Source organism: Amblyomma mixtum, chromosome 5 (assembly GCF_055824585.1).
Source record: "Amblyomma mixtum isolate Tamu chromosome 5, ASM5582458v1, whole genome shotgun sequence".
Taxonomy (NCBI): Eukaryota; Metazoa; Arthropoda; class Arachnida; order Ixodida; family Ixodidae; genus Amblyomma; species Amblyomma mixtum.
In genome coordinates this window covers 30,037,932-30,064,613 of record NC_143016.1, presented here as the reverse complement: position 1 = coordinate 30,064,613, position 26,682 = coordinate 30,037,932, and the positions used below count along the sequence as shown (strand labels likewise).

At 45.5% G+C, this 26,682-nt stretch overlaps 1 protein-coding gene across 2 annotated transcripts in view; it reads left to right on the top strand.

Moving 5' to 3' along the window:
- Positions 1–26,682, top strand: part of LOC149341642 (ras-specific guanine nucleotide-releasing factor 2-like) — a 303,695-nt gene that overhangs the window by 208,124 nt on the left and 68,889 nt on the right. For both annotated transcript variants that reach the window (XM_089543766.1, XM_089543765.1), the window contains exons 3-7: positions 4,870–5,017; positions 10,733–10,816; positions 14,463–14,566; positions 20,365–20,514; positions 23,567–23,646. In XM_089543766.1, coding sequence (XP_089399892.1) covers positions 4,870–5,017; positions 10,733–10,816; positions 14,463–14,566; positions 20,365–20,514; positions 23,567–23,646 — 566 coding nt within the window. The remainder of the gene's footprint in view (positions 1–4,869; positions 5,018–10,732; positions 10,817–14,462; positions 14,567–20,364; positions 20,515–23,566; positions 23,647–26,682) is intronic.

Here is a 26,682-nt window from a genome sequence, read left to right as displayed (position 1 = left end):
CCGTGACGACAAGAGATTAATATACAAAGATAGAAGCGAAGAACGAGAGCAAGAAAGGAAGAAAATGAGGAGCGACCGAGGCGCCCGGAGCGCAATGTCGCGATGCTCAAGGACACTATACGAGGAGCGTCTTCTCTGCATCTGACACACGCTGGTAATTTCTTTCGCTGTGGCGAACTTCGGCCAGAATACAGTGAAGTAACAAAAGAACGTCAGGTTGTGGATTTCGAAACGACGAAAACGTTGCGGCAACGACGCTTAAGCATTTTCTGCGTCGACGCTACCCGCCTTCCCTTCTTTTAGTCAAGGTTTATAGCTGGCTCGTTTTATTATTATTATTATTTTTTTTTTTTTGCTGCGGCTGCGGTTGTTACCACGTCAACGACACAGCGAGTGTCAACGTCGAGACGAGCCGAGAAGGACGGCGATCCTCTCTCTCTCTCTCTCTCTCTCTCTCTCTCTGCGTCTCTCCTCTTGGTGCATCTTTGCCGTTTCGCAGGAAAAACTAATTTCAAACTCCCTCTCTCCATCGTATCCCTTTTTTTCTTTTTTGGACTAGATTGCCGCAAGCGCAGAACCAATTGCTCGTCCGCCACTTCGACAGTGAAAGGAGAAGACTCGTCTGTCGTTGGTTGCCGAGAAATATACTTAAAAAAATGTAAAAGGCGCGTCTTAGGGCACGTCCTGTGCACCGCCGCTGCCGCAACTTGGCCCGAAAATTGTCGTGCGTGCGTGAGGAAGGCATCGCCGCACGTGCGTGCGTGCCTTGCTCCCAAATACTCGCAGAGCAACGCACCAAGGCACGCACGAAGGCTCTAAAGAGCGCTGCTTTGCGAAAAAAAGCATCACACTGCCCTTATACGCAGGTTGGTCGCGGCGGCCATGTGCGCGCGTTCATGTAGCGTGAGTTGATGTGGTGCGCTCTTGGGCCTGAAACAGCCGTACTGAGAATGAATAACGACGGTAACAGAAAGACGCGCTTTCATCTATTACTTTCTACTTCTTGCTCTTCTTTCGGCCTGTATTTTTGTTTCCCACATTCCGTGGCCAGAGGGCTGTTTCTACATACACTCTTTTGAGTCCCTTCTCTACTGGAGCTCCAAGCACGCCACCCTTCCATTGCGCGGCGCACGTTACCCGCTGGGCGAGATGCCGTATGTCCGCTGTTCACTCATGCGTCGGTGACGAATTGCAAAGCCGCGAAAGCAGGCGCTCCAAGCAAATCTCCGCTCACCTCCTTCTCGCCCTTCGCTCTCTCCGCGTCTCTCGGTTTCGCCTCCAGAATTCACATTTTATGTCTTTCTATATTCAGGAGTCTGTCGCTGCTTTTCGTGCTGTGAAAACGAGGAGTTCTTTGACTAAAGAAGTTCTTACCGCATCTTTCGACATTTATTCTACTCTTCTCTTATTTCTTTAGAACCAAGCACTCACTCTTTCGCAGGCCCCAAACCTCTTGCTGCTTCTGTTACTCTATATTGTAGATTTTTTTTTCTGTGCTTTGTTTTTTGAACGGGGGGAAGGGTGTCCACTTTATCTCTCTTTTCGCCTAGCTCGCATCAGTTCATCCTTAGAGCACTCCTCGTATAGCTACCAAAAAAGAAACGTATACAGTAGGCAGCACAAACTGCAGTAGGCGTGCGGAGCGCCTTTTTGCCTGTATTCGGAGGGTCTATAAAGAAAAGGCCGCTCACGCTGCCCGTGGCTTTCGGCTGCCATATTTCATGGCGCAGGCGGGCGCTCTCGCCGGTACAAGCTGTTGTTTGTACCCGTCCGACCAAGCATATGATACGGCCGTGTGTGAGTGCGCGAGTCGTCGGAAAACTCGATCTGAGCGGCACTTTTCTCCGGGAGTGAATGTCCGCATCGAGCGACGCTTCCTCGCTTCCCGTACGCGCAGCGGTTATGGAGTGTTTTCGGGAGAAGCGCCGGCGGCGGCGATTTAGGGAAAGAAAGTGGTTTGCCGTCCATGGCACGATCGCCGGCTTGTGCGTGGCGCCTAAAAGTGCGTTCGGCAGCCACGCATCTGAACAATTCATATATCTCCTCAGTTCCGAAGCGCACGAACTGGACTCAAACACGAACTAAAAATTTATCTTTACAGTTGTAGGTGGAAACACGAGACAAATGTGCGTTGGGTGTGCGGCCAGTTTTCCTTACAATGAACTAGATGCAGAGATGCAAGGCTATAGAAAGATACAGATGCAATGAAGCAAAGATGTACCATGAAGCAGATGGAATGATTCAGGACTGTATCTCTCGTCGAATTCGTGAAATGGACCACCGTGAAACACACTTAGAATTACATGTGTTGAATCACGGTTCCCTTGCGGGAATATCGTAAATACTGATTATTTTTGATGTACTAGTGTTAAAGTTTGCTTTAAATTATTCTGACGGCTTTTGGGTAGTCTAATGGCTAACATGCGGCCGAATTTTAGAAACTGCTTTGTTTGCGATGCTGTTTAATGCATCACATAGCATTTTTTTTAAGCTCTTGTCGCGTTACTTTGTTGTAAACAGTAGAAGGCAAAAATAATATACGAGACAAAGGTAGGAAAAAACTTTGTACTGTGAAAATAAAAGAGCACAAAAACAAGAACGGTTCTAATATGATCGGGGACAGTCCCCTCACAAAATGGTGGCAAAAACAACGTCTCCAGGACTCCTTAACAATTCCTTCACGAATTGACTTTCCACATTCGCCGTTCAAAGTCAAGTCAGCGCTTCAGGGTTGAGGGACTAAATGTGTCTGTAGCTGACAGTTATTGAGGAAACGGTCCTGAGACACCCTGGATAGCTCCGAACATAACGACTGGAAGAAAATTGATACGATAATTGCAAAAATGGCCGTGAGGAAGGAGTTTCTGCGATGTGTGCCTTTCGAAGGAGAAAACTAATTTACGGGAACATATATAGCGAGGTAATAAAGAAAAATATGGAATAGACTGAGACAAAAAGGGGGGAGGGGGGGGGGGGGGGCATAAAACCTCCCGTTTATTGGTAAAAGCGCCTACAGGCCGCTAGGGGGCCCCTTAGTGGCCGCAGCAATTTCTCGCCGCGTCATTTAACCTCTCGCGTCATGTAAGCCAGCCAGCGTTTCGATCGACTGACTTTTTAATTAGGCCGGGAGGCAGCATCGACGTGACGGGCGTTTTGTCAGGCACACGCTAAACGCACTCCTTCGCTCAGTTTTCCAGTGGGCGGAGCAGAGACGAAAGGAAAGAAAGAAGCCACAGGGCGCCTATTCCTAGTTTCTCTTTTTTTTTTTAAATTCTTCTCTCTACCCAACACACGTCCTCGCGTGCGCACGCACTATTGACTCGATCATCCCAGCGAGCGAACCCGGAGGACTCATCAGAGACGTATTGGAAAACCTCCCAAGAAAGCGCGAGCGTCTTGGTGAAAAAGATGGGCATTGCGAAACAGACAATCTAAATATAAGCGAGAAAAAAAAGAAAAGAAAGGCGCGCAGGCACGGCCTGTCTCATCTCTTGCGACGTCTTTCATGCCCCCTAGCGAGGTCATAAACGAGACGGCAGAGAAGACCGACGTACGTCACGAAGGGGTGCCATTGCGGGCGCGCGTTCTTCGAAGCCTGCCGAGGACCGGCTGTCAGAGGCTCTGACGCGGGCGGGTTGGACTGGTCGGACAAATGAGTCGATCTCGAGCAGAATCCGACGAGCCCACATGGGGGTACGCGGGCGCTCGTAGACGAAGCGCGGCTCCGGACGCTTTTAACGCCAGTCAGAAAGGCTGCAGAGCTGATCAATCGATGGACTTCCCGCCTTTCTCCACTCTCTCCTGTCTTTCACTTTCTTTCTCCCCCATCTCATCAGAACCTCCTCTCTCTCTCTCTCTCTGTCAAAACGTCTCTCTCTCCAATCAAAAAGAACTACTGTGAAATATGCGATCTCTCCCTATCTTTAGTGCCTAGAGATCGCCCGACACACCGCAGAGTTCTGCGGCTCCTCTCGTCACTCGCGAAGCGGTCTCAAAATTTTTGAAAATCGCTGTATGTGAATGGCGGTTGTGTGCGGATGCTGGCATCTAATAATTGCCACTAGAGGTTTTCTTGCTTTACACGGTCTTGCACAGACGACGGTTACTTAATATAATTTTCTTACAACGCCAGCTGCTATAGTCAGACACGCCCTTCTCCTCCCAGATCTCGCATTCGTCATCCGGGTAAAGTACCTCCACCGCATAGCAATGTAACAAGACCCATTGTCATCGGTCACACGTGCGGCGTATGAGAAAACCTCTTTTACTTGGTCAAAAATGCGCCATTTCACGTATTATTATGCCATGGTTGGAAAGTGGCAAAGTGCGGAGAGTGAAACCTCTTTCCCTGCTTGTAGGCGAAAGAAGGGAGAGGCCGGAAGTATTAAGAATACAAGTGACTAAAAATCACACATAAAAAGTGAAAATGACTACGCCTGACTCAGTAAAAATAAAAATGACTACGAATGACTCAACAAAGAACCCAGCAAAGTTTCTCAGCAGTTTGATCAGCAAAGTAGCACAAATTACCTTCAATAGGCAGAGAAATGCATGGCAAAGTATTTAAGAGAATATGACGAGCAGATATAAGTAGAAAAGCAATTAAAACAAGGAGAATACCTATTGCTAACGCATTGTCATCGCATAATGATGACTAAGCGCCCCCGAAGTTTTCACTCAAGGGCAACACTTAACTGGCATCCTTACACTGAAATAAACAAGCAACTTAACCTCCAAACAGATTCTCTTGGAATATCATTTCCTTCACGTAGTATCTTCCTTGCACATGCATTGAAGCTGAAGTTCGTCTCACAGTACGTGAGCGCAATTCGTTTCCTCCTCCCTGCCCCCTCCCCCGTGTCGGTGCAGTTTCAGCAAGATGCTGCTGCAGAAGGAAGAGCTGGAGCAGAAGCACCTGCACCTGGTGCAGATCGTGGAGAGCGAGAAGACGGCCAAGTGGCAATACACGCAGCAGTGCGAGGAGCTCACCGTCGAGATCAAGAAGCTGCGCGCCGAGGTGAGCACGCGCAGGGGGGAGGCCCACCTCTCCTCTCTCGCGTCGACCGTCGTCTGGCGGCCGCCTTCGTTAAGCTGCTAATTGGTCTTCAATGTCGCCGCCTATAGACCACACACTAACAGATACTGTTGGCGTCGGCGGTGTCATGACCTACGCGGTGTTAGCCCCGACCATTCCTCTTAGTGACAGAAAATGTTAAGATGTCTCCCACTGCCCCCCCCCCCCCCCCCACCCAAAAAAATAAGGGGGGGGGGGGGGGGGGGTAAGACTGACATGGAGACTTTGGAAGGAGATGAGTATCTGCCTCTCTTTCACTTCGTTAGCCACCAAGGGTCGTAATGGAAACGGTATCCAGGTGATAGTCAACGTCATCTCCTCGGATGATACTGCGGAAGGCCAACCTAGGGCGGGTAATGCACGAAGGATAAGGAAAAAAGTGGCCTTCGGTTTCTACCCAAAGCTGCCCGAATATGGCTCTGCCTGCTCTAATCCCTCCAAGAGTTGAATCAAGAAAAGCCTGCGAGAGGTTTGCAGGTGCAATAAGATACAGTGAGTCTTTACAAGCAGTTGGTCGGAGGCTGCTTGTGAAATTCAGAGGCCCATTTTACAGCATTCCTGTACGCGGCCTCGACATCGTATTGCTAGGAGCAGAGAAGGCAACGCATGCGCGAGCAATAAGGAAAGCCCTTGGTGTTCCTAAGTATTAACGAGAATAGCGCTGATGCGCCATTTTTTATAGTGAAGGGTGCGACGTGGTTGTGAAAGTTATTGCTGTGCTAAGAATAGTTTTGCCCTTACCTCACAGCTCTCAGCGGCTTTTCGTCTCACATTCGAAAGCAATTAATATGTCGCCGTGAGTGAATATACTGACAACAGCTCTAGCATGGAATGAGTTAGCCTTAGTTCAACTTCGCTATAGCGTTACCGACTGGTTTAAGCCGCAATTCCGGTGTCCATCACCAGGGAGACGGTTGCCTCTTTCGCCACTTTTTTGAATTGCACAATAACATATTTTAAAGTAGTGGTAAACAAAGTGGCTGTTATTTTATGCGATAACGCCCGAGAATCTGAAAGCAGACATCTTCATTAAGGAAACAGATAAGTTGGAGCGTTGGCTCACGTTACGAAAATGCAAGATACGCTTGTAAAATGGCGGCTCTTTCCTCACCTCAGTGGCCCACAAAAATCGCAGTTCTCACTGATCCACGTGAAGATATTATTATAGGCCTAACCTACACTTAAGCCAATGCGCACTGCGAATGCGCATAAACTTTGTCCCACGTATGAACGCGTTCATACCCTCGATCCATGCGCCTTCGTTCTCCTACGCAGATTATAGGCTCAGTACGTTTCCTCGAGGTTTGTTCGAAATCAAGGACAGAAAAGAGCTTCTTCCGTTTTCTTCCCTCTTTTCTTTCCTTCTTACAATGACAGCGACTGGCTTGTTTTATTTCTGGAAAACAAAGCTGAACTGCCAGTGCAGTTGAGGTCTCGCGGGACATTCACAGTCATGGTTAAGTATTCACAACTCTTTTGCGGATGCGAGAACCCAAACAGCGCCTACGGGCACAGAATCGCGCTTTCTGCACTGCCAGGGACGGGAAGGCCATGCTTTATTGATGAGCCGCCGTTTGCATCCGGAAAACAACCACGCCGCACAGCGCACAGCGGTCACTTCCGCGAGTTCGTTTATCGATTCCTCCGCAGATAAAGGGGGCAGACGCTGTGCGTAAAGGGAAATGAAAGAGGAACGCGGCCACTGGTTTTAGTGAGCCATGATCGCCTTTTTATGCTCTGCCTTCTCTAGTTATACTGCTTTTGTTGCTCTAGCGCAAGGAAAAGCCCAGTGCGGCTTCCTGTTGAAACGGACCGCGAGATGTCTTTTTTGTAGTTTTAACTTCGCGCCTTCTGACTGCGCGGTCTCCTTAGGACGAATCGACGTGCTAATGTGAACGAATGACTTTGCGAACGAAATCAGAATCGCTCCAGATGTTGCTAGCTAGAGACAAGTGGGCGCGCGGGAAATGAACCAGCACTGCAAGTCTAATCAAGAGAGATTTTCAGTCGCCATTCTGAATAAGTCTAATGATTTCAATTTCAATGTCAGCAAAGTAGATTACATTTTTTTTTTTTTGCGCGAGAGTCTACAAAAGAGCGTCCCAAATAGAAATACAGCTTATAAATTAAGGCCTACTTATGCCCCTAGAAATACGATGATAGAATTCATGCTAGTACTTTTATTATTCACGAGACTAAGAACGTGCACTCTTTAGAAGCAAATGGGATTAAATATGTGTAGTATTTTGAGAATAAAAGCGCTACAGGAGGCGCCTTGTGGCTACCGCTGGTTCTTAGTTTTACTGTCCTCTCTTAAATGCCGCTGTTTCTCAATACACTAGTCAAGAGTTCTTTCTGGCTAAAAAAAAAACGATATTTAGAGGCGGTAGTGCCCACGATCATAGCTGCTCAAACAGCATAATTGATTTAAACAGTCCCGTCTCTTGAATTGCCGAAAACTAAAGTCACCAGCGACTAATTAACTTGGACAGTGATTTTTTTTTCTCTCTAAGATACCAATCAGGAAATAGATTTCAAGCCCATGTCTTGCACGCATATTCGTTTTTAATGAAGGCGCCTTCTGGTAGGGCTGTCATGGCACTGCCACACATTTAAAGCAAGCATTAAATTGCAAATGACGTTACAATGTGACGTTAGGCGCATGAATCGCGCTGCTCCTGTTTGTAGTTCCTATGAGACGCTTTCAGAAACTTGGCATATCATGCTGTGAAAGAAAGGCCGCTCAATCTAACGCGCGTCTCCTGCAGATGTGTTCAACGAGCTCTGTCAATTTTTTACAAAAAAAAAAGCAACTAATATCAACCGCTACTGAACGCACTCAATTGGGTCCAGGGTTTTAAGTTACCTAACCCCTGCCGCAATATTAGGCATCAAATGATTGTTTCATCTGCAAAGCAGTGTTGAAAAGCATGATATATAATACAGGTCTCAGTAAAATGTGCATACAAATGGTATATGACGATTGTTGCTAGGTAATATTACTATGACCAGAGAATAAGAATTGAGTTTTTGGTGCATGGCGAAAAATGTGCTCCAATACCCCATGCGAACTTGTTCAAGTACGTAAGCAAGTATCTTACTCACAGCTTGTAGCTTACGCATACTCTGTTGAAACGAATTATTTGTTCTGTTGTTAACCCCTTCTTGGATCAAAATCTCTCGCGTAGGCCTTAATTATTTTCGCCTTTCATATCCAGCATTCTTAGACAAAAATTTTTAGTATTGGAGTATTTTATGGCACTGTTGTGAAATATTGGAGGTATTGGTCCATTCTTCTCACGCGTAGCAAAATCTTTTTAAGTTTTTTCATCGCTCGCATCGAACAGTTAATATTGCCATAGAAAACCAATGAAGAAGGTTTTTTTTTTTTTTTTTTGGCGAAAGCAAAAACGTTTATAGCAAAAAAAAAATGCAAGCCTGCTCGCGGGAAATCTGCGAATATATTTTTTATATATTAAAATCTCACAATGAATGAAAAAAGAGCGCTCAATAACTCTTTCCCATAGAAAAATGCTTCGTCCAGAATACCTGAGTACGAGCGAGAACATTGTATTTCTACCCCCGATTAGTTCTTCACTAAAATCATGATCACTTATTTTCCTTATCATAACTAGCAGCCAAAGGTCGCGAATTTAATTCTTCAGGAAGCAATAAAATTAAGAAAAGATCAGTCCTCGATGAGAAAGAAAATGCAAACCTTCTTACAGCGTGAACTCAGCCAGCAACCACTCATTTATCAAGCTGCAAAAGTACGCGACCGGAAAAGTAATTAACGCGTGGTTAACAAGTTCAAAAACAAAGAGCCACTAATTGCACGCTGTCGAAGGACATGTACGGACACGTGCTATTGAGGATGTTTTATCAATCAATAAAATCGATAAGTGGATGGGTGGATAACATCGCCTTTCAGCCTTGCACTCTTCCTTCAAAAGGCGCCTTGGAGCGTTCTTAATTTGTTTGCAGCTCTCCACGCGTGAATATCCTTGTCTTCGTTATTTCCATCAGCAAAGAGTAAACACAAAAGATATCAGAGAACGCGTCTTCCGCACGGCAAGCCGGGCAGCGCTTAATTTATAGCGTCTGCCGAAACTAAAATTAAGCCTTGATCAGCTAATGACCTCGACTGGACATTAAGGAAATGGCGAGTTTGTGTAGGTGCTGTTTCTTTCTTTTAGTAAGAAAATAATTTATACTTAACCTCGTGAATGAAAAGGTTCCACCCGCGACCAGATAATGGCTTCAAAACCAAATATTTGGTTTCTTTTATTTCGTTGTTATTTTTACCCGACAAGGAAAAGAAAAACATTATTCATCTCTGTAATTATGCGACGGCTCACCACTCTTGTGCGCTGCTTGGAAAAAAATTTTAGCGATAATGGTCCTTTCTTTATTTTGATTGGCGCATGCGAATTCAAAACGGCGTTTCGTTGCTTAGTTTTTTTTTTCCTTCTTCATTGTTTTTTAACCTAAATTCGCAGCGTCATTTGCGGAAACTCTCCTGTTAAGCGTGGATTTCCTGCTAACTGCATGGGAGGACGCTTTACAAGCAGTTCGCAGTGTATGGTATGCAGTGTAGACATGGATGTAATGCATGTTGGCTTCCACTTTTCTTCGGCACCGACATGAAGTGTGCAAATAACTGAAAAAATAAAGTGTGTTCTTTATTTGAAGGTTGAAGGGGGGGGGGGGGGGGGGGGGTGTTGAATAGGCTTTGGAGAGTGTAGTTAGTTGAGCCATGTTCTTCCGTTGGATATTTTTTGATGTTTTTCTAAGTTTATTATTGCGACCTTGGTATGTGAGGTAGCGCAAAACGGGACAAGGGACAGAGAAAGACGCACACAACGCAGGCACTTTCTCTGTCCCTTGGCCCGTTTTGCGCTACCTCACATACCATGGATCACCGTTACCGACTTGACCAAGTTCCCACCCTTGTGAATTATATTGCGGCCTCTACCTGATAGCGCATTCCAAATTAGTGATACAAGTGATTATTATTTGTGCGAGATCTATATTTATTGCCCCACTTAATGTGCTCTCTCATACAATACCCCGCACCAGGGGTCTTTGAGTCAATAAATAAATAAATAAATAAATATGTGCTCGCTATTATAGCGATATGTCGTTAGTGCTGCATTTTAGTTGCTGCATTGGGATTCCCCGTGTTCTAAGTGTACATTTATTTCTTTTTGTACAAAAAAAATGCACTGTTCCCGAACTTAATTCAATCTTTAAGGACCCGTTAAGATACTCCGTACCTGTTGTCTCTAGCCTTTTCGTTTTCTTACGAAGAATAAATAAAATGATACGTGAGTTTGTTTTCTGTACCCTGATATGAGCCTCACGGTTACCACAGCATGTATCAAAAGAGGACCCGGGAAATGTAAAATAGGCGCATAATACGCCGCTCTTTTCCCCGCTGCATGTAAATCGTTCCTTCCTGCTGCTCCGGGTATTTCAGGTCATTTTATGCATGAAACTCGATTCTGCCTAGTGTTGAAGATGACGGTGGTAGCGATGGTCGTTGCGACAGTGTGATGAACACTGCGTAGCAACATGAGTGATGTGGCTCTGCACCTCGCCTGACGCACTGATGCGCTGACCTTCACCTCTTCCCCTTTCTCCGCGCATACCGGGCAGCTGTGCGCGCTCAAGAAAGAGTGGAGGCTCACGCCGCACCGGAGCGAGGACGAGGACAGCGAAGAAATCAAGAAGATCAAGAAAGTGAGTGCTCCGGCTTCCCGCATTTCGCGCCACGTTGTCGATGTGTGTTTTTTCTGCGCTATGTGCTAAGCACCAATCCTCAACCCCGTTTCGAACAAGCAGTTGTGGGGTATTGTAATCCTCACATGTTCCCGCGGAGCCCAACCTTCGACACGGATTCATGCATGACACTCGGCACGTAACAAAGCAATTGATAGACAAATAGATCTGTAAATAAACAAACAAAAAGCAATTAAACAAATAAATAAAAAATTGCGCTGCTAGCCCGGCCAAGTGTCCAAATATTGAGACTCCCAAACCGAGGTACCATTCCCTCAACCTGTTCTTTTTTTTACTGCTGAGACAAAACCTATCCTTTCCGTTCTTTTCGTTGTTTTCCTTACCTTCTGCTTTGGTTGAAGGCAACGCATTAGTATCAGATTAATAGACAGTTAGCTTCCATTTTTATGCACGACAACATGTTATACAATGGGTTAATTTGTGCTAGAATACATGACACGTCATCGCCATCGTTAACCCTATAGAGATCACTCTTGCATTTCCGACAGTTCAGGCATACATCGATCAGATATTAACGTAGCAATACTTGTGCGCTACGAAACTAACCGAATTGCGGGCCAACCCAGTGCAAAGGAAACGTCGAAATCTGGGCCATGCCATTCAAAACCAGTAAACAATGCCGTTCGAGAAAGCCAGGTCGCTTCTACAGTTCTACTCTGCTTCGTGTCCGTTCTTGTCGTGAGAGTCTTTGTGCTGCTTTAACACTTTTCTTCCTGGACGGAGGAAACTTTCCTCCGTGCATCGGCCGACCGGCCAATTAGAGCGATGCGAGGAACCACACCCAAGTCGCGGTCCGCTCAAGCTTTAACTTCATTTGCTTCGAAGAAATAACTCGAAGGCTGAGCTCCCCGAATTGAGCCTCTTACACCGGCTCGCCCACGCTCCTCACCGGTCGCATGATATCGCATTCACTTGAGCCTCTCACAGCCGGCGCTGCTTCGGGTTAGGGTGCTGGCGTAGCGTCCGGCAGGTGACCCGGGATCTAGCGTAGTCCGCACAGAGGCTCGAAATTTGATTCCATCTAATCCACTCAGTCTGCAGCGCGCGTAATTGCATTAGCGCTCGCACACACTCGCCGCAGCCATGCCAGCCGCGACGTAGGCGCGCGGAAGGAAGGCGCTCAACGCCACCTCGTAGCGCGGGCCGAGCACAGGTGCCCGGTCAACTCGCTCAAGGCCGCTGGTGGGAAACTTTCCCGCCAATTCGGTGCCGCGCTTCCGTATCAACTGTTGCAACGGGATGCGCAGAGTACCTGCGCAGTTCACGTCTCTTTCACTGCGTTCATTCGATTGAGTGTTGTTAGCGAGGAAAAGAAAGCACGCGTTTTTCGGTTCCGCTGATTAAATCATTATCAGTGTTGTCCGTAAGTTAGATAGGACAACTATGCAACAATATTGTCTTTCATAAGCTTCTAGAATCACATAAAAGAAGTCGCTTCATAGCACCCAAGCGTTTCTACTTAACTAAATAACAATTTCTCTTCCCGCTGTTCTTAACTAAGGCGCATGAAACTCGTCTTTTGTGATGTCGGTTTTCAATGTAGCAGACAACAGCACTTTTTTTTCTGGTCCCTGCATTCATAGCTGCGTCACAGTAGTGAGAAGTTTGCAAATGCTTTGAACCTACACGGCCCTTTTTGGGCCTGGGGCATTTCAATTACTTTTGAACGCTGGTTTACGAATGATGGGGTTTGGGAAAGGTCTCAAAGGTCTGAAAGGTCAACAAAATTTTATCGCTTACGCCAGTTTCGAAGCGGATTCTGGTTGAGACCGGTGCAGCATTTGAGGCATTCGAGAAGATTATTGTTCCAACGTCAGAGTAAGTAACTTTTGTTCTGGCAGGACTATTCTAGTTCACTATAGGCAGGACCCAGTTTGAATTTCTGAGCTTTCACGTCGTAGTATGGACGTAGGCAACAAACTGAGAGTCACTTCTTTATGCTCGTAAGTACGGCTCTGACGTTGACGAAGCCCATAGCAGGAGATAAATCTGGCTGAACTTAACCCCTTTCAGCGGATGCAAAAGCCTAAGAGGGTTTCAAATTGGGCTAGTTGGTAGTTAACATGGTCAAACATAATTGCGCTTTTGAAAAGACGGGACAAAACAGGGACGCCATGGAATCGGGAAAAGGGACCTTTGTAAGTGACCCCTCGGTTTTGCTTTCCAAACAGGAAAGGCAACTCTTGGCTCAGTGTGAACGATTGTAATCAAATCAGCTGGGACAAAATCTCTTTTTTTTGATGCTTGTTTACGTGATTGAAAAACTGCTACTTAACTCCGTTTTTTTGGTGATTTATGTTAAGACGTGAAGCTTATATATGTGTGTTCATCGCAATAAAACTTCAGTTGACAGTTTGCGCACGAGAGTTTGTGCGTTCCTGTTTTGTCCCGTCTTTTCAAAAGCGCAATTATGTTTGACCATGGAAAAGCCTAAGAATAACTACACACATCACTACTTTAAAGAGACATGAGGTCACTCCATCCAAGTTTTGTACTTTGTAAAATTGAATTCTTTGGGTTTTTTGTGGCTCCGTTGAAATTGCTTCCCTAGTAAAATACAATTATTGATGAGAAATTAGGAAGTAAAATTGAATATTTTTCCCCGCTAATCGATTCCAGCTCGTGACATTGAGATGACATTGAGTACATTGAGAACTCTGTGATCATCGAAATGAAGTGGCTGCCAGTGTTGTGTCAGCATCAAAGATCCGCAAACAAACAAACAAGCGCTTGATATCATCGCAGTTTGCATGTGAAAAAGACCTGTGCCACTGATGCGATTTTTTTTTCTAACTTCAAAAAATGCTCTGTGCTGAATGCAAACAACCTGTTGTGATTACAATGAAGAAATGAGTCCGTTAGGCCCTCTTCGATTTGCCCTTAATACCCCTTTTGTGTTCATACTTTGTGGTGCCTGAAAGAGCAAAGTTCAGAAGGTTGCGTCTGAACTCCTTGAATCAAACAGTTTTTAATACTCACTGATAATCCTATTGTTCAGGGAAAAAATGCGGTAAGTCGAGGCTGTGCATTTCGTTTTATTACTTTCCCGTTCCTGGCGACCCACTTTAACTTTGAACCCTCCACTCCCGAAAACAAATATGGGAACTCGTTGGGTAAGTTTCTTATTGCTTTTGATGGTATTTCCTCGCGATTAACACCCCCTGTGAAAGAATTCGCGGAATAACTACCAGTGCAACTTCGGGCTACAAGCAGTGTTTACTGAAAGTTGCGCCTCCACGTGGCTTGTCGTATAACTGGCTTTCCAAAGCGTTCAACAATAGGCCGCGCACAGCCTTAGCGGATTCTTTCTTACTGAACGCCCCCTGGTGACAGATGAAACCGCCAACTCCAGCCACTTCCAACAAAGAGCGGCTTAAATATGAAACATGAACTGTTTATAATGCCTTTCGCCAGAGGGATCGAAGAAGCGAGATGCTAGTGTCGTCTTTACAAAAACTTGCTTTTCACAGAAGAGAAAACGACGAACAGGGATCACGGGGCAGTGTATGTTTCGCTACACAGTTCTTTACGAGTGATGAAAAATCTGTGTTTGTTTTGTTTTTACTTTATTTCTTTGTATTTGCAGGTGCAGAGCTTTTTTCGTGGGTGGCTCTGCCGCCGTCGCTGGAAGCAAATAGTCGCAGAGTACATCAGCTCACCACACGCCGAGAACATGCGTAAACGGAACAGGTGAGAAGCCCCGACGTCGCTGACAGCGCCCCTGCAATACTACGAAAAATCCGTGCTTCTGAAGTGAGAATTCTCGTTGCGCTGACACGGCAACAGAAATTTCCAAGAATGAATGGCTTCGTGGTGAAAAGAGCAACACGAAGTGTGGCTTCGTGTCTGTGTCCTCTTAATAATCTACAGAAGAGTGACTCATCCTAGTTTGAAGCGTCGGAAAGTAGATTAAATATATGTCGCGTTTTGCATTTAGCGATACAGCCGCGCAAAGAGCTCGCGTAACTTTTTGCTTCCTTGACTTTCAATGCGAGTGGTGTTGTTGAGTTGCAAAGGTTCACCTGCATCACTATCACGCACTGAAAGTAGAAAGTAGAAAGTTAGAACGAAAACACGACTTAGAAAAGCAAGGGCATAAAGAAACGAACACGCAGGAGCATAATGGGCAGCAGTAAGAGAATTGCTTTCGCATTACTACAGCATAGCAGATTTAAGTGCACCCCGGGAATGTTTTATTTATTTTTCTTCTTCCGTTCTGGAGTACGTCTCTCGGCGTTTCGGCGGAGCGCTACTTGCATTTGTGACAAACATTATGAACTAACCCAAAACCAAGTTTTATTTTCCTGACATCCTTGAAAAATAAATACGAGGGGGTACCCAAAAGAAACCGGACTTATTTTTGTTAGAACTTATTTGTTCACATTTTAAGCACAGACCTTCAATCTCCTTCAAAGTATTCCCCACTTGCAATGATACGCTTGTCGAATCTTTCATTCCATTTTTGAAAACATTGTTTAAGTTAATCTTTTGTGATGCTTCACAGTGCCTCCGTCGTTTTTTTCTTCACCTCAGCAACATCAGCGAAACGCTTTCCATTCACCTATTTTTTCATTCTAGGAAACAAAGAAAGTAGCACGGGGCAAGGTCGGGAGAGTATGACGGTTGAGGAATAGGGGTCATGCCATTTTTGGTCCAAAATTGTCGTAGAAACAGGGCTGTGTGAGCAGGGACATTGCCATGATGGAAAAACCAGTCACCCCACCGCCACAAATCTCTCCGCTTCCACCGCACACTGTTGCCCAATCTTTTCAAAACATCCAAGTAGAAAGCCTGGCTAACTGTCTGACCCTGCGGAACAAATTTTCAATGGACGACTCCTCTCACGTCGAAAAAACAAATCAGCATTTTTCTGAGGTTTGGTTTCACCTGACGAGCTTTCTTGAGGCGAGGTGAATTTGAAGTTGTCCATTGGCATGATTGTTGCTTTGATTCAGGATTCGATTCAGGAACACTTGAGTTGTCCCCATAGCATCGTCCTTGTACGTCTTTCTTTATATTTCAAGAGTTTCCATTCAACTTTTTCCTAGCAAAAATCAGAATTTCACCGGCGCACGCTGTTCACGAAAATCAGCCATTGCAAAAACGACATTCAAACAAAACAGTTGTCACTCTAAAACTCTGCCTAAACTAGTCTGACCTCCTCCAACGACGGCACTCGGCTTACTGACTCTGGAATGTTCGTTCTATGCGCTCCTGGTGGCAAAACGCGGTACTACAGAAGCTTTGCCCACCAAAAAATTTAGTCCGGTTTCTTTTGGGTACCCCCTCGTAGAGCGCACGAAGACCTCAAACGATGGTCTGATGAGTTAATTACGGCGTTCACCTGTTTAATAACCTCGATACTGGCAGCTTTCTCAAAGTTCGTAGAAAAACAATGCTTCTTTTGATGTGGAGGTATAAACTGCTTTGTCTCGAACCGGCAGTGACCTCCACAGCGTCCGATGAAAAAGTTGACAAGCAAGCGGGGTTGTGTATAATTTATGCTGTCCAGAGCCACCGCGGTTCATGAAGCGCCTTCTAGTACTCAGAAGCAGCACTGCGCCATTACCTCCGGTATAATCAAAGAGACTGCGACCATGTCAGACCGCACAACAAATTTTCTTTCCCACATCTTTCGAGATTTTTTTTTTTGTTTGTTTTTTGACGAGGCCTGTTTTTCTCACACTCTGGAGATCTCGGGTCGTGAATCAATTATGCAGAGTTTTTCATTGAAGACTTCAAGTAAATCTCAAAAATAAGTTTCTTGAGGTAAGAATATGGCTTTTTCAGCACAGTATAACCATAGTTGGCGGACACCGAAAACCGTTGAATCCTTTTAAGTAGTAAGCTGGTTAACTAATTTTTAATAATTTACTTTTTAACTACTATAGTTAGGCACCTAGTTGCAATTAGAGATTTGTAGCCGGTCGTTAGTAAAACAGATATCAGTTTTTACAATTCATAAAATGCGGTTACCCTTGGCACTGTAGCTCGAAAAATTTAGATTTTTTGACTGGTTACGTGTAGTGGAAAAATTACTTTGCCTTCATGCTTTTCGAAAAAGCATGTATTTTGGCTCGATATAGCCAAATTTTGTCGAGCCACAGCGACGAGGATAATAGTGCTTTCGAAATTATAAGGACTGATATGGCTGTTACTAACGACCGGCTACAAATTTCTAATTGCAACTAGGCGCCTAATTCTAATAGTTAAAATGTTCATCATTAAAAATTAGTTAACCAGCTTACAACTTAAAACAATTCACTGATTTTCTGTTGTCCTCCAACACTGGCAATGCTATGCCGCAAAAGTCATATTTTTACCCCAAGAAGCCTGTTTTTAAAATTACTTAGAGTCTTCCCTGAAACATCCTGTATTTAATGCCCTTCTTGGTGTTGTTTCGGGTGCACCCACGTGCCTGCTCTTTTTGAACTAGTATGAGCGCAATGTATAATAAACGAGCGGTGACTCAAATCATAAATTACCCGGAAGTAGGTTTGAAATTGAGGATGAATTTCGAAGAGATGAGTCCGCCTTTTGGCTGCGATCAGTGTGCTAAGCTCCGTCCGGTGAAAAGCTGTTCGGTTCCTTTCAGTGACTTTGTTATTCGGTCATTTGGTTCGTTTTGTTTTTCTTTATTTTCTCGACAGCGAACAGGTTCTCGCGCGCTAACATAGAAAAAAAAAATGGGCAGACAGAGAAGGTCTACGGAGGAGTATTAAAGTTCGAATTAATTGGGCGCGTGTTGAATTTAGTCCAACTCGCTTTCTTTAACTCCCATTTGGCTGGCTAGCCCACAGACTACAAACGGCTGTTTCCAGGCCCGCTGCTCAAAGCAGTGAGAAGCTATTGGAACATTGACCGCAAGTCCACAAGCCGACGTTAAGAAAACAAGACAAACACACAAAAAAAAATAAAATCATGGGGGGGGGGGGGGGGGGGGCTCAGTGTTCCGCGGAAAGCAACCGCTGCATTTTCCGGCCGATCGCATTAATTTAAAGAGATCGGAGGGTAGGAGCTTACTGAAAGAAACTAAGGGGAACAGAGAAAAGACACGAGAAAAGTAGAAGTCCTGAAAATCGAAGTTCTTCTTTTGCCGTTATCCTTTTTTTTTTTTTTTTGAACAACAGCGCGGCCAAGCTGGCACGGGCAGCGCTGGTGCCACGTGGGGGAGAAAGCAAGGGGGGGGGGATCGCAGTGAAGGGGTCGAGATAGAGGGCTCGTCATGCGCGCGCGCTGCGCGCGACGAGTTGGGCAGCGGCGTTAATTATGTAGGAACGGCCGCCCGAGCGGTCATTCGATTATCCGCGCGCGTGCTAATGGGCTTAGCGGGAATCAACTCTGCAGCCAATTAGGCCGCCTCGCCGGCGAACCGGTCTGAACCGCGTCAGCCGCTTATGCCTAGTCGCCAGCGGGAGCAGCGCGCAGCAGCTTTCAAACGGCTCGACAAGCGAGTGAACTCCCGATCGCTCGTACATGCGTGCGTCGCTCCGCCATACGCTCTCTCCTCATCGAACGCTTGCGCCATGCCGATGATGATGATGACGAAAGGGGGGACAGAGAGAACTCATTCTTACCGCATTTTATTGTTTTTAGCGTGCCACCCCTCGGCTATGAGCCCCAACTCGTCCAGCTGACGACCCTTGCCTAAAAGGGCGAAGTCATCCTATTCTGGCTTTTTTTTTTAACCTTTTCCCCTGTTTCGCTGATGCAAGTCGCAGCGTGGCCTAGAAAAATGCGTAGTCTGCGCGAAGCGCGTGATGGCTGCTTTGAGTGCACCCCGGTAAAGAGGCAACTGTGGAAGGCTTCGTGTGCAGCCTGAATGCAGTGGAGAAACAGGAGAGGAATATTTAACCTTGGGAGCTAGATTTTGTTGCTGTTCGTCACCACGGAGTGAGGCCGTGAGCGTAACCAATAGCTGCAGTGGGTGCAAGTTGCTTCAGTTGGCACAGATTAACGGCCTAAAAGCCGAGTTTAGGCTGCCTTTAGTCATTCGAGTATTGTTAACGGCTGGTGTTCTTGAACCTTAATTCCGTCATGACGAAATTGTTGGAAGCGTTACAGTAATTTCTAATTTTCTTAAGGTGGTTTTCTGAGTAAACACTTATTCAACTAATGAATTATAGTGCGAGACGAACTGCGGCTAAAAAAGAAGTCCAGTTCCTTGGTTATAAGGGGATTTGAATGAATGAATGAATGAATGAATGAATGAATGAATGAATGAATGAATGAATGAATGAATGAATGAATGAATGAATGAATGAATGAATGAATGAATGAATGAATGAATGAATGAATGAATGAATGAATGAATGAATGAATGAATGAATGAATGAATGAATGAATGAATGAATGAATGAATGAATGAATGAACATCAGTTCTATTTTAAACACATGAACCATGCAACGCCGTGAAAAGGAACGTTTCCGAACCGCACTGCTCTGTTTGGGCCATCTCCGACATCTTTCTTGCTAGCTTTTTTCCCTGCGGGCCGTTAACGCTGCTTCAGGCTGTACTTCATCGGCTCTGGGAAAGTCAGTGCGATAGCCTGGCGCTTTATAGTTCTCAAAAATTTTAAAAGTATCTGAAAGTTGCTTTGAAATTTCAGAATAATTTTAGAAAGTCTTAATACTCGCGCATTGCTCTGCGCTGGTGCTTTATTGAGCTTCCTTATTTTTTCGGGTTACTTTAAGGGTTTCTCGCTTAATATATGGCCAGCTAAATCGCCAGGGAACAAATTGTTTTAATTTTTTTTTAGAAAAATATCTGCATGAATGGGCGGCACACCAGTGCGAGCTTACCATGAAGACCTCGAAGATGATAACAAACGGCAAGGACAATGGACATTCTCGAATCATGCATGCGTCTCAGAATATCTGAGGCACCACCCGAAGAAAAGTCTCCGCAAAAAATGCTCGAGCATATTTTGTTGGCTTGACACATCTTTCTTAGAATAGGCTGAGGTGAAATGCTTGAAGAGACTGCGGCCTTATGAGAGCATGCAACAATTGTTTTTTTCACTCCACAAAAGTTTTTGAGTGAACCGCTTTCGATGCCTTCGGAGATAAAGCAAGCATATTCTTTTCGTAAAAAAGCCTAGTAATTGATTCACATGAAAAAATAAATGCGCATCTTCTTTAGAAATTCCCTCTCACCCACATACTGCCAAGCAGTTCAAAACACATTTTAAAAAAAAAGAGAGAACACTATTATACGGCGTGTAACGCAACGACAACGCAGCCCAAATGAATATTTTTCAAAACAGAGTAGTAAACCAACAGTGCGAAGTAATATCTCAAAGTGCATTTTGATTCTGTGATCAAGCAATAAAACTTCTCTTTGCACTGAATGGCACAAGGTTGTGCCTACAGGTATTTTTCATTAAAAAAATGTTTACAGGTAAAAAAGATGAATGCATATAAAATGTGCAATAGGCGAATAGAGAACAACTGTTTATTTTTTCCCTTGTCACGTGTCCCCGTCACAGCCTGGTGTTCCGGATGGTGGAGGCGGAAGAAGAATACGTGGAGCAGCTTCAGCTGCTGGTGTCATGCTTCCTAAGGCCATTTAAGATGGCGGCAAGTTCTCAGAAACCTCCCTGCACACATGACGAAGTCAACTCTATATTCCTGAACAGGCGAGTGCTTTCTCTCTCTCCCCAGCCCTCTCTCCCAGTATCAGCTTCTGCGCGAATTCCCTTCGTCGTCATGACCCGACGGCAAGGTCGCCTTTGTCTTGCAGACCTCAATTCTGATAAACTTCAAGGCACAGTTTGCTTGCTCTATGTGCCACGTATTGAGCTGTGCTCCCCTTTAAGGTATGTAATAAGGGAGTAATTACTCATTGACGTCCGCCCAAGCGCAGCCAAACGGCTGCAAAGAAAAGCTGTACAGCTTTCTCAGAAACTTCGCAGTTAAAGAAAAATTCGGTCTGGTCCGGGGTTCGAACTCGGGACCACCGCTTCACCGGAGCAGTCGCTCTACCAATTGAGCTAACCGGGACGGCAAGCTTATGGCAGGGCGAGAGCGAATTGATCAATAACTCGAAGTCGGAACAGTGTTGGCCAACATTTGGTCAGCCTTTAAGGTATCTTTGTAAAAATTGGCTCTTTTCTTGTTACGTTCCAAAATCTTAATTATGATTAAAAATATGTGTATTCCCTTGCACTAAGGTGCCTCTCGCCCAGTGCTTGGCTTTTCTATAAATAAAATACGTGGAAAAGCTGCCCCTCTGTCAATCAAACCTACTCCTTGCGCTGACGGGTGAGTGATTTGTCGCGCCGCAGAACATCACTGCGGTGGGTATACAGTAAGCGAAATGCCAAATTTAAGAGCCTAAGGTACCTTTTTAAATGTTTACCGGTGAAGTGGTATTCAATAAATATTGCGCATTTGAAGCAGGTGCTTAGTCCGTGGGCCAAGTGGATACCCTTCTTTCACTGCCACATTTTGCTACTGGCTGCGCAAACTGGAACTTTATTTAGGCTGGCTACAAGAACTTTTGTGAATGAGAGAAACGACTGAAACCTAGCTGTTCCCAAGTAGGCCACTGTTGCAGAGTTTGGAGCTTGTCAACTGCTGCTCAGTCTATGTGAAGCTCTTTGATTTTCGTTCGATACGTCTACGTTCTCGGTCCACCTAGGCGGCAACAGCGCAGTGGTATACTCTTCTACAAACTTAGTTTCGTGATTGTAATCCAAGGCCAACATCAAAATGCGCTGCTGGTGTCCTCGCGTACGCCACTCAGTTTTCGTAAGAGTACGTGAAAATGCTGTTAATCACGATTCACAAAAACACGCTCTTAAACAAAAACCGTCGTGAGAATGTCCATCAAGACACAAAGAAACGGCGCTCGTCGTCTCATGCATGTTTGTCTCCAAATTTTTGCTTTATGAGGAAGTTTCTTTATTGTTTTCATTTATGCTATGTGCAACCCATGCTTCGCGTGACTAGCAGGACCGAGGCAACGTACTACGCTGAAAACTCTACCAAGAGCAACAGGTTCACTCAACCTAGCGCTCCAAGGGTTGTTTCCTTTGCATTGACTAAGCGGGCGTCGGCCACACTGGTATCTGGCAGCACAAACAAATTCGAGGCGTACTTAGACAGCTCAATTGACTGCTTCGTCGAAAGCAACTGTTTCTCTCAAATAGATCAATTCCTGCCGCTCGTGCCGACATGCGATCTGAAGCGGGAGGATCGCGAAACAGCGAGAGATCACTCATCTGCGTCCCAGCTCGTCGATTTTTGAGCTTAGCGTTTCTCTGTTTACGGCCTGTCGCAACGCACGTGCCTGTCAAGAGCGTCTGCCTGCGTTGCCTAATGGCCTGGGGCTTACCTGCTGCAACGAAACGAAGTGCTTCGTTTATCACTGGCTTGTTCGATTTTCTAGCGCTTCCTTTCAAAGCGCCCTCATGGGGTCAGAGCCCGGTAGACAGCGTTGCAACATTGTCACGTGCGTGTTTGGATCTACAGCGCTTGTAGCAATGAAGCGTTGCTCACTTACTTCTAAACTCTTTTTTTCTTTCGGGTGTGTCTGTGTGTACTTGGTCGTCTGAAAGGATTTTTTTTTTTTTGGAAGGGGGGGGACGCATAACATCTATAGAAAATAATCTCCATTAAAACATAATGCTTTGAGGTTCGCTGAATTGCTGTCCCAGGCTAGATTACGTCGCAAAAGTAGGAGCGTTAAAAAGAGATCTGCTGAAAGCTAGATTTCTGTTCTTTTCCGCCGCGTCGGCTTCTATCGCATGAAACAGATTCCCAGCAAAAATGTTTGAAGCATGAATGCATTAACAACCCATAGATTGATGCATCGATCTAGTGGGAAAAAGGCACACGCGGTGCTTTCAAAAGACGCGCATTTAGGGAGTGTTTACTTAATTCACTTTGCGCAACTCCTCGAGGAGCAATTCGTGCATGTTTAAAACGAATGTGATTGGCTGTGTTCATAATGCGGACTTGCATGCTACTGGTCGGTATTAGGCAACCAGCTCAGCCTGTCGCTGGCTTATTTCTAAGCTTACTCTAGGCCTGTTTCAGTACCCCGTGTAGCAATAAAAGCTAACCTTCTATCCGCGGTCAATAGGTCAATACCCCCCCCCCCCCCTTCCTCCGCCGACGAAAAGTGACAGAAAAATTTGCGCTGGAACAGTGTTAATAGCGGTATTACTTTTACGATGGATGCAGCAAAAAGTGCAGTAGCAAAGAAAGCGGAGAACTCGCTTTTTATATAGAATTCAAACTACAGTTCTGTCTGTTGCTAAGCAGTATTGGCGCATATTCTTTTTCTACAGTTTCAGTGAGGAGAATACCCTCATGCCTGCTTCCAAGTAACAAGAGAAGGGAGCTGAAGACGGCCCGCGCTCTCGCTAACGATGCCGCCGATTGTAACAATCCTTCTTACACAGTATAGTCGTGTCTATCACATTATTCGAACTAGCACACCTGCTACGACGATGACCGACCACGCATTTTGCCTCATGGGCCTCCTATGGCTATCTCGTTAAAACTTGCGAAATATTCATCGTGTCTTTTAATTATTTTTTTTGTCCGCTACGGTGATGCTAGTTTCCTGTTTCCTCTGTTACGTACTAGCGACGAACCTGCTACGCACTAGCTGCGGCGAGCGAAAAGCAGTCCCCTCTCAACAATCCTTTCCCTCTCTCTCTCTTTCATTCCTGGCCACAGTGAGACGCTCATGTTTCTTCACCAAATCTTCCTCAAGGGTCTCACAGCCAGAATGGAGAGCTGGCCGACGTTGGTCCTGGGTAAGCTGCCACCTCCGTTTCCTTTTCACTGCCTTAAGGCTTACTTTTCCGCTCTTCGTGTCCGCTTCTTGCTGTTTTTCTTCTTCTTCTCACAATGCTATTTTCTTCTTCTTGTCACAAATATCTTCTTCTCCGATCACGTCCCGAGCTCACTAACTCCACGTTCTGATACGTCTCTTATGACCCCCCTTGGCAATTTTTCTGAGAACCTCTTGCCATTTCGCGAGAGACTTTCCGTTTTGTTCGTCCCCTTTCTCGCGTTTCGTTCGTTCTACCCTTGCCACTTCTCACGCTCCCCTCCCCCCTACCCTGCCCACTTGTTACGTTGATTCTTTTTTTTTTTCACGTACTCCCCCTCCGAAGTAGATCTCCTTCGTTGCTCCTCGCATCTGTCGCGCTATTCGAGCGTCCCTTTGTACGTTTTTTTCAGCAGGTGAGAAAGAAAGAAAGGTCCTACCTAAATACATTTAAACAGCCGGCTTGCTCAGTTCTTGGTATAAAAACGCACAAAGTTATATGAAAAGCGCCTGTTGCTGAACTATGCACTAAACGGTGTTGTCGATCTCAACTCAGACGTCTAACCGATGTGCTTGAAACTAAGATATCTTGCTAAAAGAAACTGACAGTCCCTAATCGAAGTTTTTACACTTACATGATGAAAAGAAAGTGCGAGGGGGTGTACCCACGTTCATTCTAGACGGGTAAGGGAAATGAAAAAAACAATAAAGAGCTAACAAAACAAAAAAATTGCGTTGGCAAATTTTTCAATTAAAGGAGTAATTATGCGCCACCGTAAAAACAGCGGTCAGCAATATCTAACAGACTTGATATTTGTATCAATGCGCCACGTACTCACTATTTATCATCTGGTGCATAAACTAACTATTAGAATAATCATACAAAAAAAAACAACCTGTCTTACTGCGTTTCAACCACACCAACCCTGTCAAAGCCTTCAAGCCAAGTTGTAGGTCAACGGCTAAACGCGTGTGACTGCACTCCAAGGAAGACAAGAGAGAGACGGGAAGCTTAAACATGTAGTGACTTACTATAAGTATCATAAAAACGACCGTAGCCACTTTCAATTAAAAACGCAGCAGCAAACGATAGCCACACACTAACTTCATGACAACTCCGTTCTGATCACAACAACGTCTGTTCTCCTGTGGGCTCCGCAGTAGCAACTGACTATAAAAACACAAAGGCAATATCAACGCATTCCTTCTTCCTTGCCGCCTTTAGATAAACACCACAAAGAAAATTTTAGCATTTTAACAGGAGAAAACACCCAGACAATCTATAAGAACCGAAACTGGCAAACAGGGGTCTCTTCGTAAACACTCAAAACAGAAAAAGAAAGGAAGGCCAATAGTTTTTGGCCCCAAATGAAAGAGGAGCGGAATGTAGCCTCGACTCAAGTGATATTTTATTCACATTTAGGGATCGTCACAATATATTCGGGTAAAAGTATTAAAAGCAAACCACAGGCATCACCATGATATGTTTCCTTCGGCCGGAAGCTGGTGACAGAACTTGTCTAGTTATATTGCTCTCCCCAACGCACAGCATAAGCATACGTGGTCCTCCGCCAACTCAACTCGAGACGTTCTCAGGCACCTGTCTGTGCTTTTGCCCGCACTAATATTTTCCCTTTCACTTTTATTTTTAACTCTCAGAATTAATTGCCTGGCCGGCCAAACACGACGCTCAATTTTATTTGCAGTTTTTCGTTTTTCATGCAAGAGGCTCCAAAATCTAGCTATTCCTCTTGGCCACTTTGCGGAAGAGGGTTTGATGGAATAATACGAATAGCCTCCCTTCTGAAACTGGGTGGCAACGGGTGTCATCAGGCTCGGTATTTTTTGTTTCGATTTATATTTTTCGGGCCAGTTTTTCAAGCTTGAAAGCACGATCTAGAAATTCGCCCTTATTATATACAATTTCCACTGACTCTGGCGCTATACAATCCTTGAATCCTGAAATTGTATATTTAGGTCGCTTTCCTGCTTTTAAGCGATCAATGCAACAACCATTTCTTACTGATTTGTTCCCGTCATCGACGCAATCCATGAGCTATAGCGGCACATCCTGAAAACTTTGGTTTCTTCTCTAAATAATTTTTTGAGGCGCGCTGAGCATTTCCTCTGAATAGCGCAGGTGACATGACAGTCTGTTCACCTCTGAATTTCAGCCCAATAAGAGCGCCAGATTTTGATACACGTGTCAGAACTGCGTGTAGTGAGAGGAGCTATAGATGTCGCCGAAAGTCGAAAGCTCATGACCGCCTGGAAGAGGACTCATCCCCCCCCCCCCCCCTTAAGTCTTATCAAGAAAACCACTAGGTCGATAAATTAAAGTTTCCCCACCAGCACTAGAGGAAGCTTCGCGACCGGTATGGTAACGGAGCTCTGATCGGACGTTGCCCCTTATCTCTCAGACGCATATGGTTTACATGCTCTTCTGCAAGCAGGTGAACGCTGAATTTTTAATCACGACGTACGACGCCGTTGACCTCGACGACTTTCGAATAAAAGAAAGTCCTCCCCTCCCCCCACACACACACCATCTACGGTCACCGTTGTAGCGTCGCCATATTGCTAACTTGGCTGTTCTGTGCGCCTAGTGCGACCACGGCAGAAGTGGTAGCGCCAGGTGTACGCAGCAATCCAACCCGCAATATGGCGGCGCCCGAATTCGAAATGTGAAGTCTTTAGGAAGCGTTCGGCACCTCCTCGCTGTCCGCACTGCCGGCGGCCGTCATGCGACCGCCAGCAGTGACAGCGCGCATAAACACGGGGCGGCGCATCGAGCGACGCCAGCCTCCCGAGGGATGACTGGGTCGCGCGGCCGCTTCACGTGCCGCTGTCTCGGTACCAAATGAAGACATATCCACTGCCGAGGCCCTTGTCGCTCGCTAGAGACTCGAGGATCCACTCAGTGGGCGCCGCTGCTGCGCTGTCGGGGCCGGTTACATGGCCGTGTTCGGCCGGTCTTATTTATAAAGCCCCACTCGGACACGACCAGCGAGAGGGTATA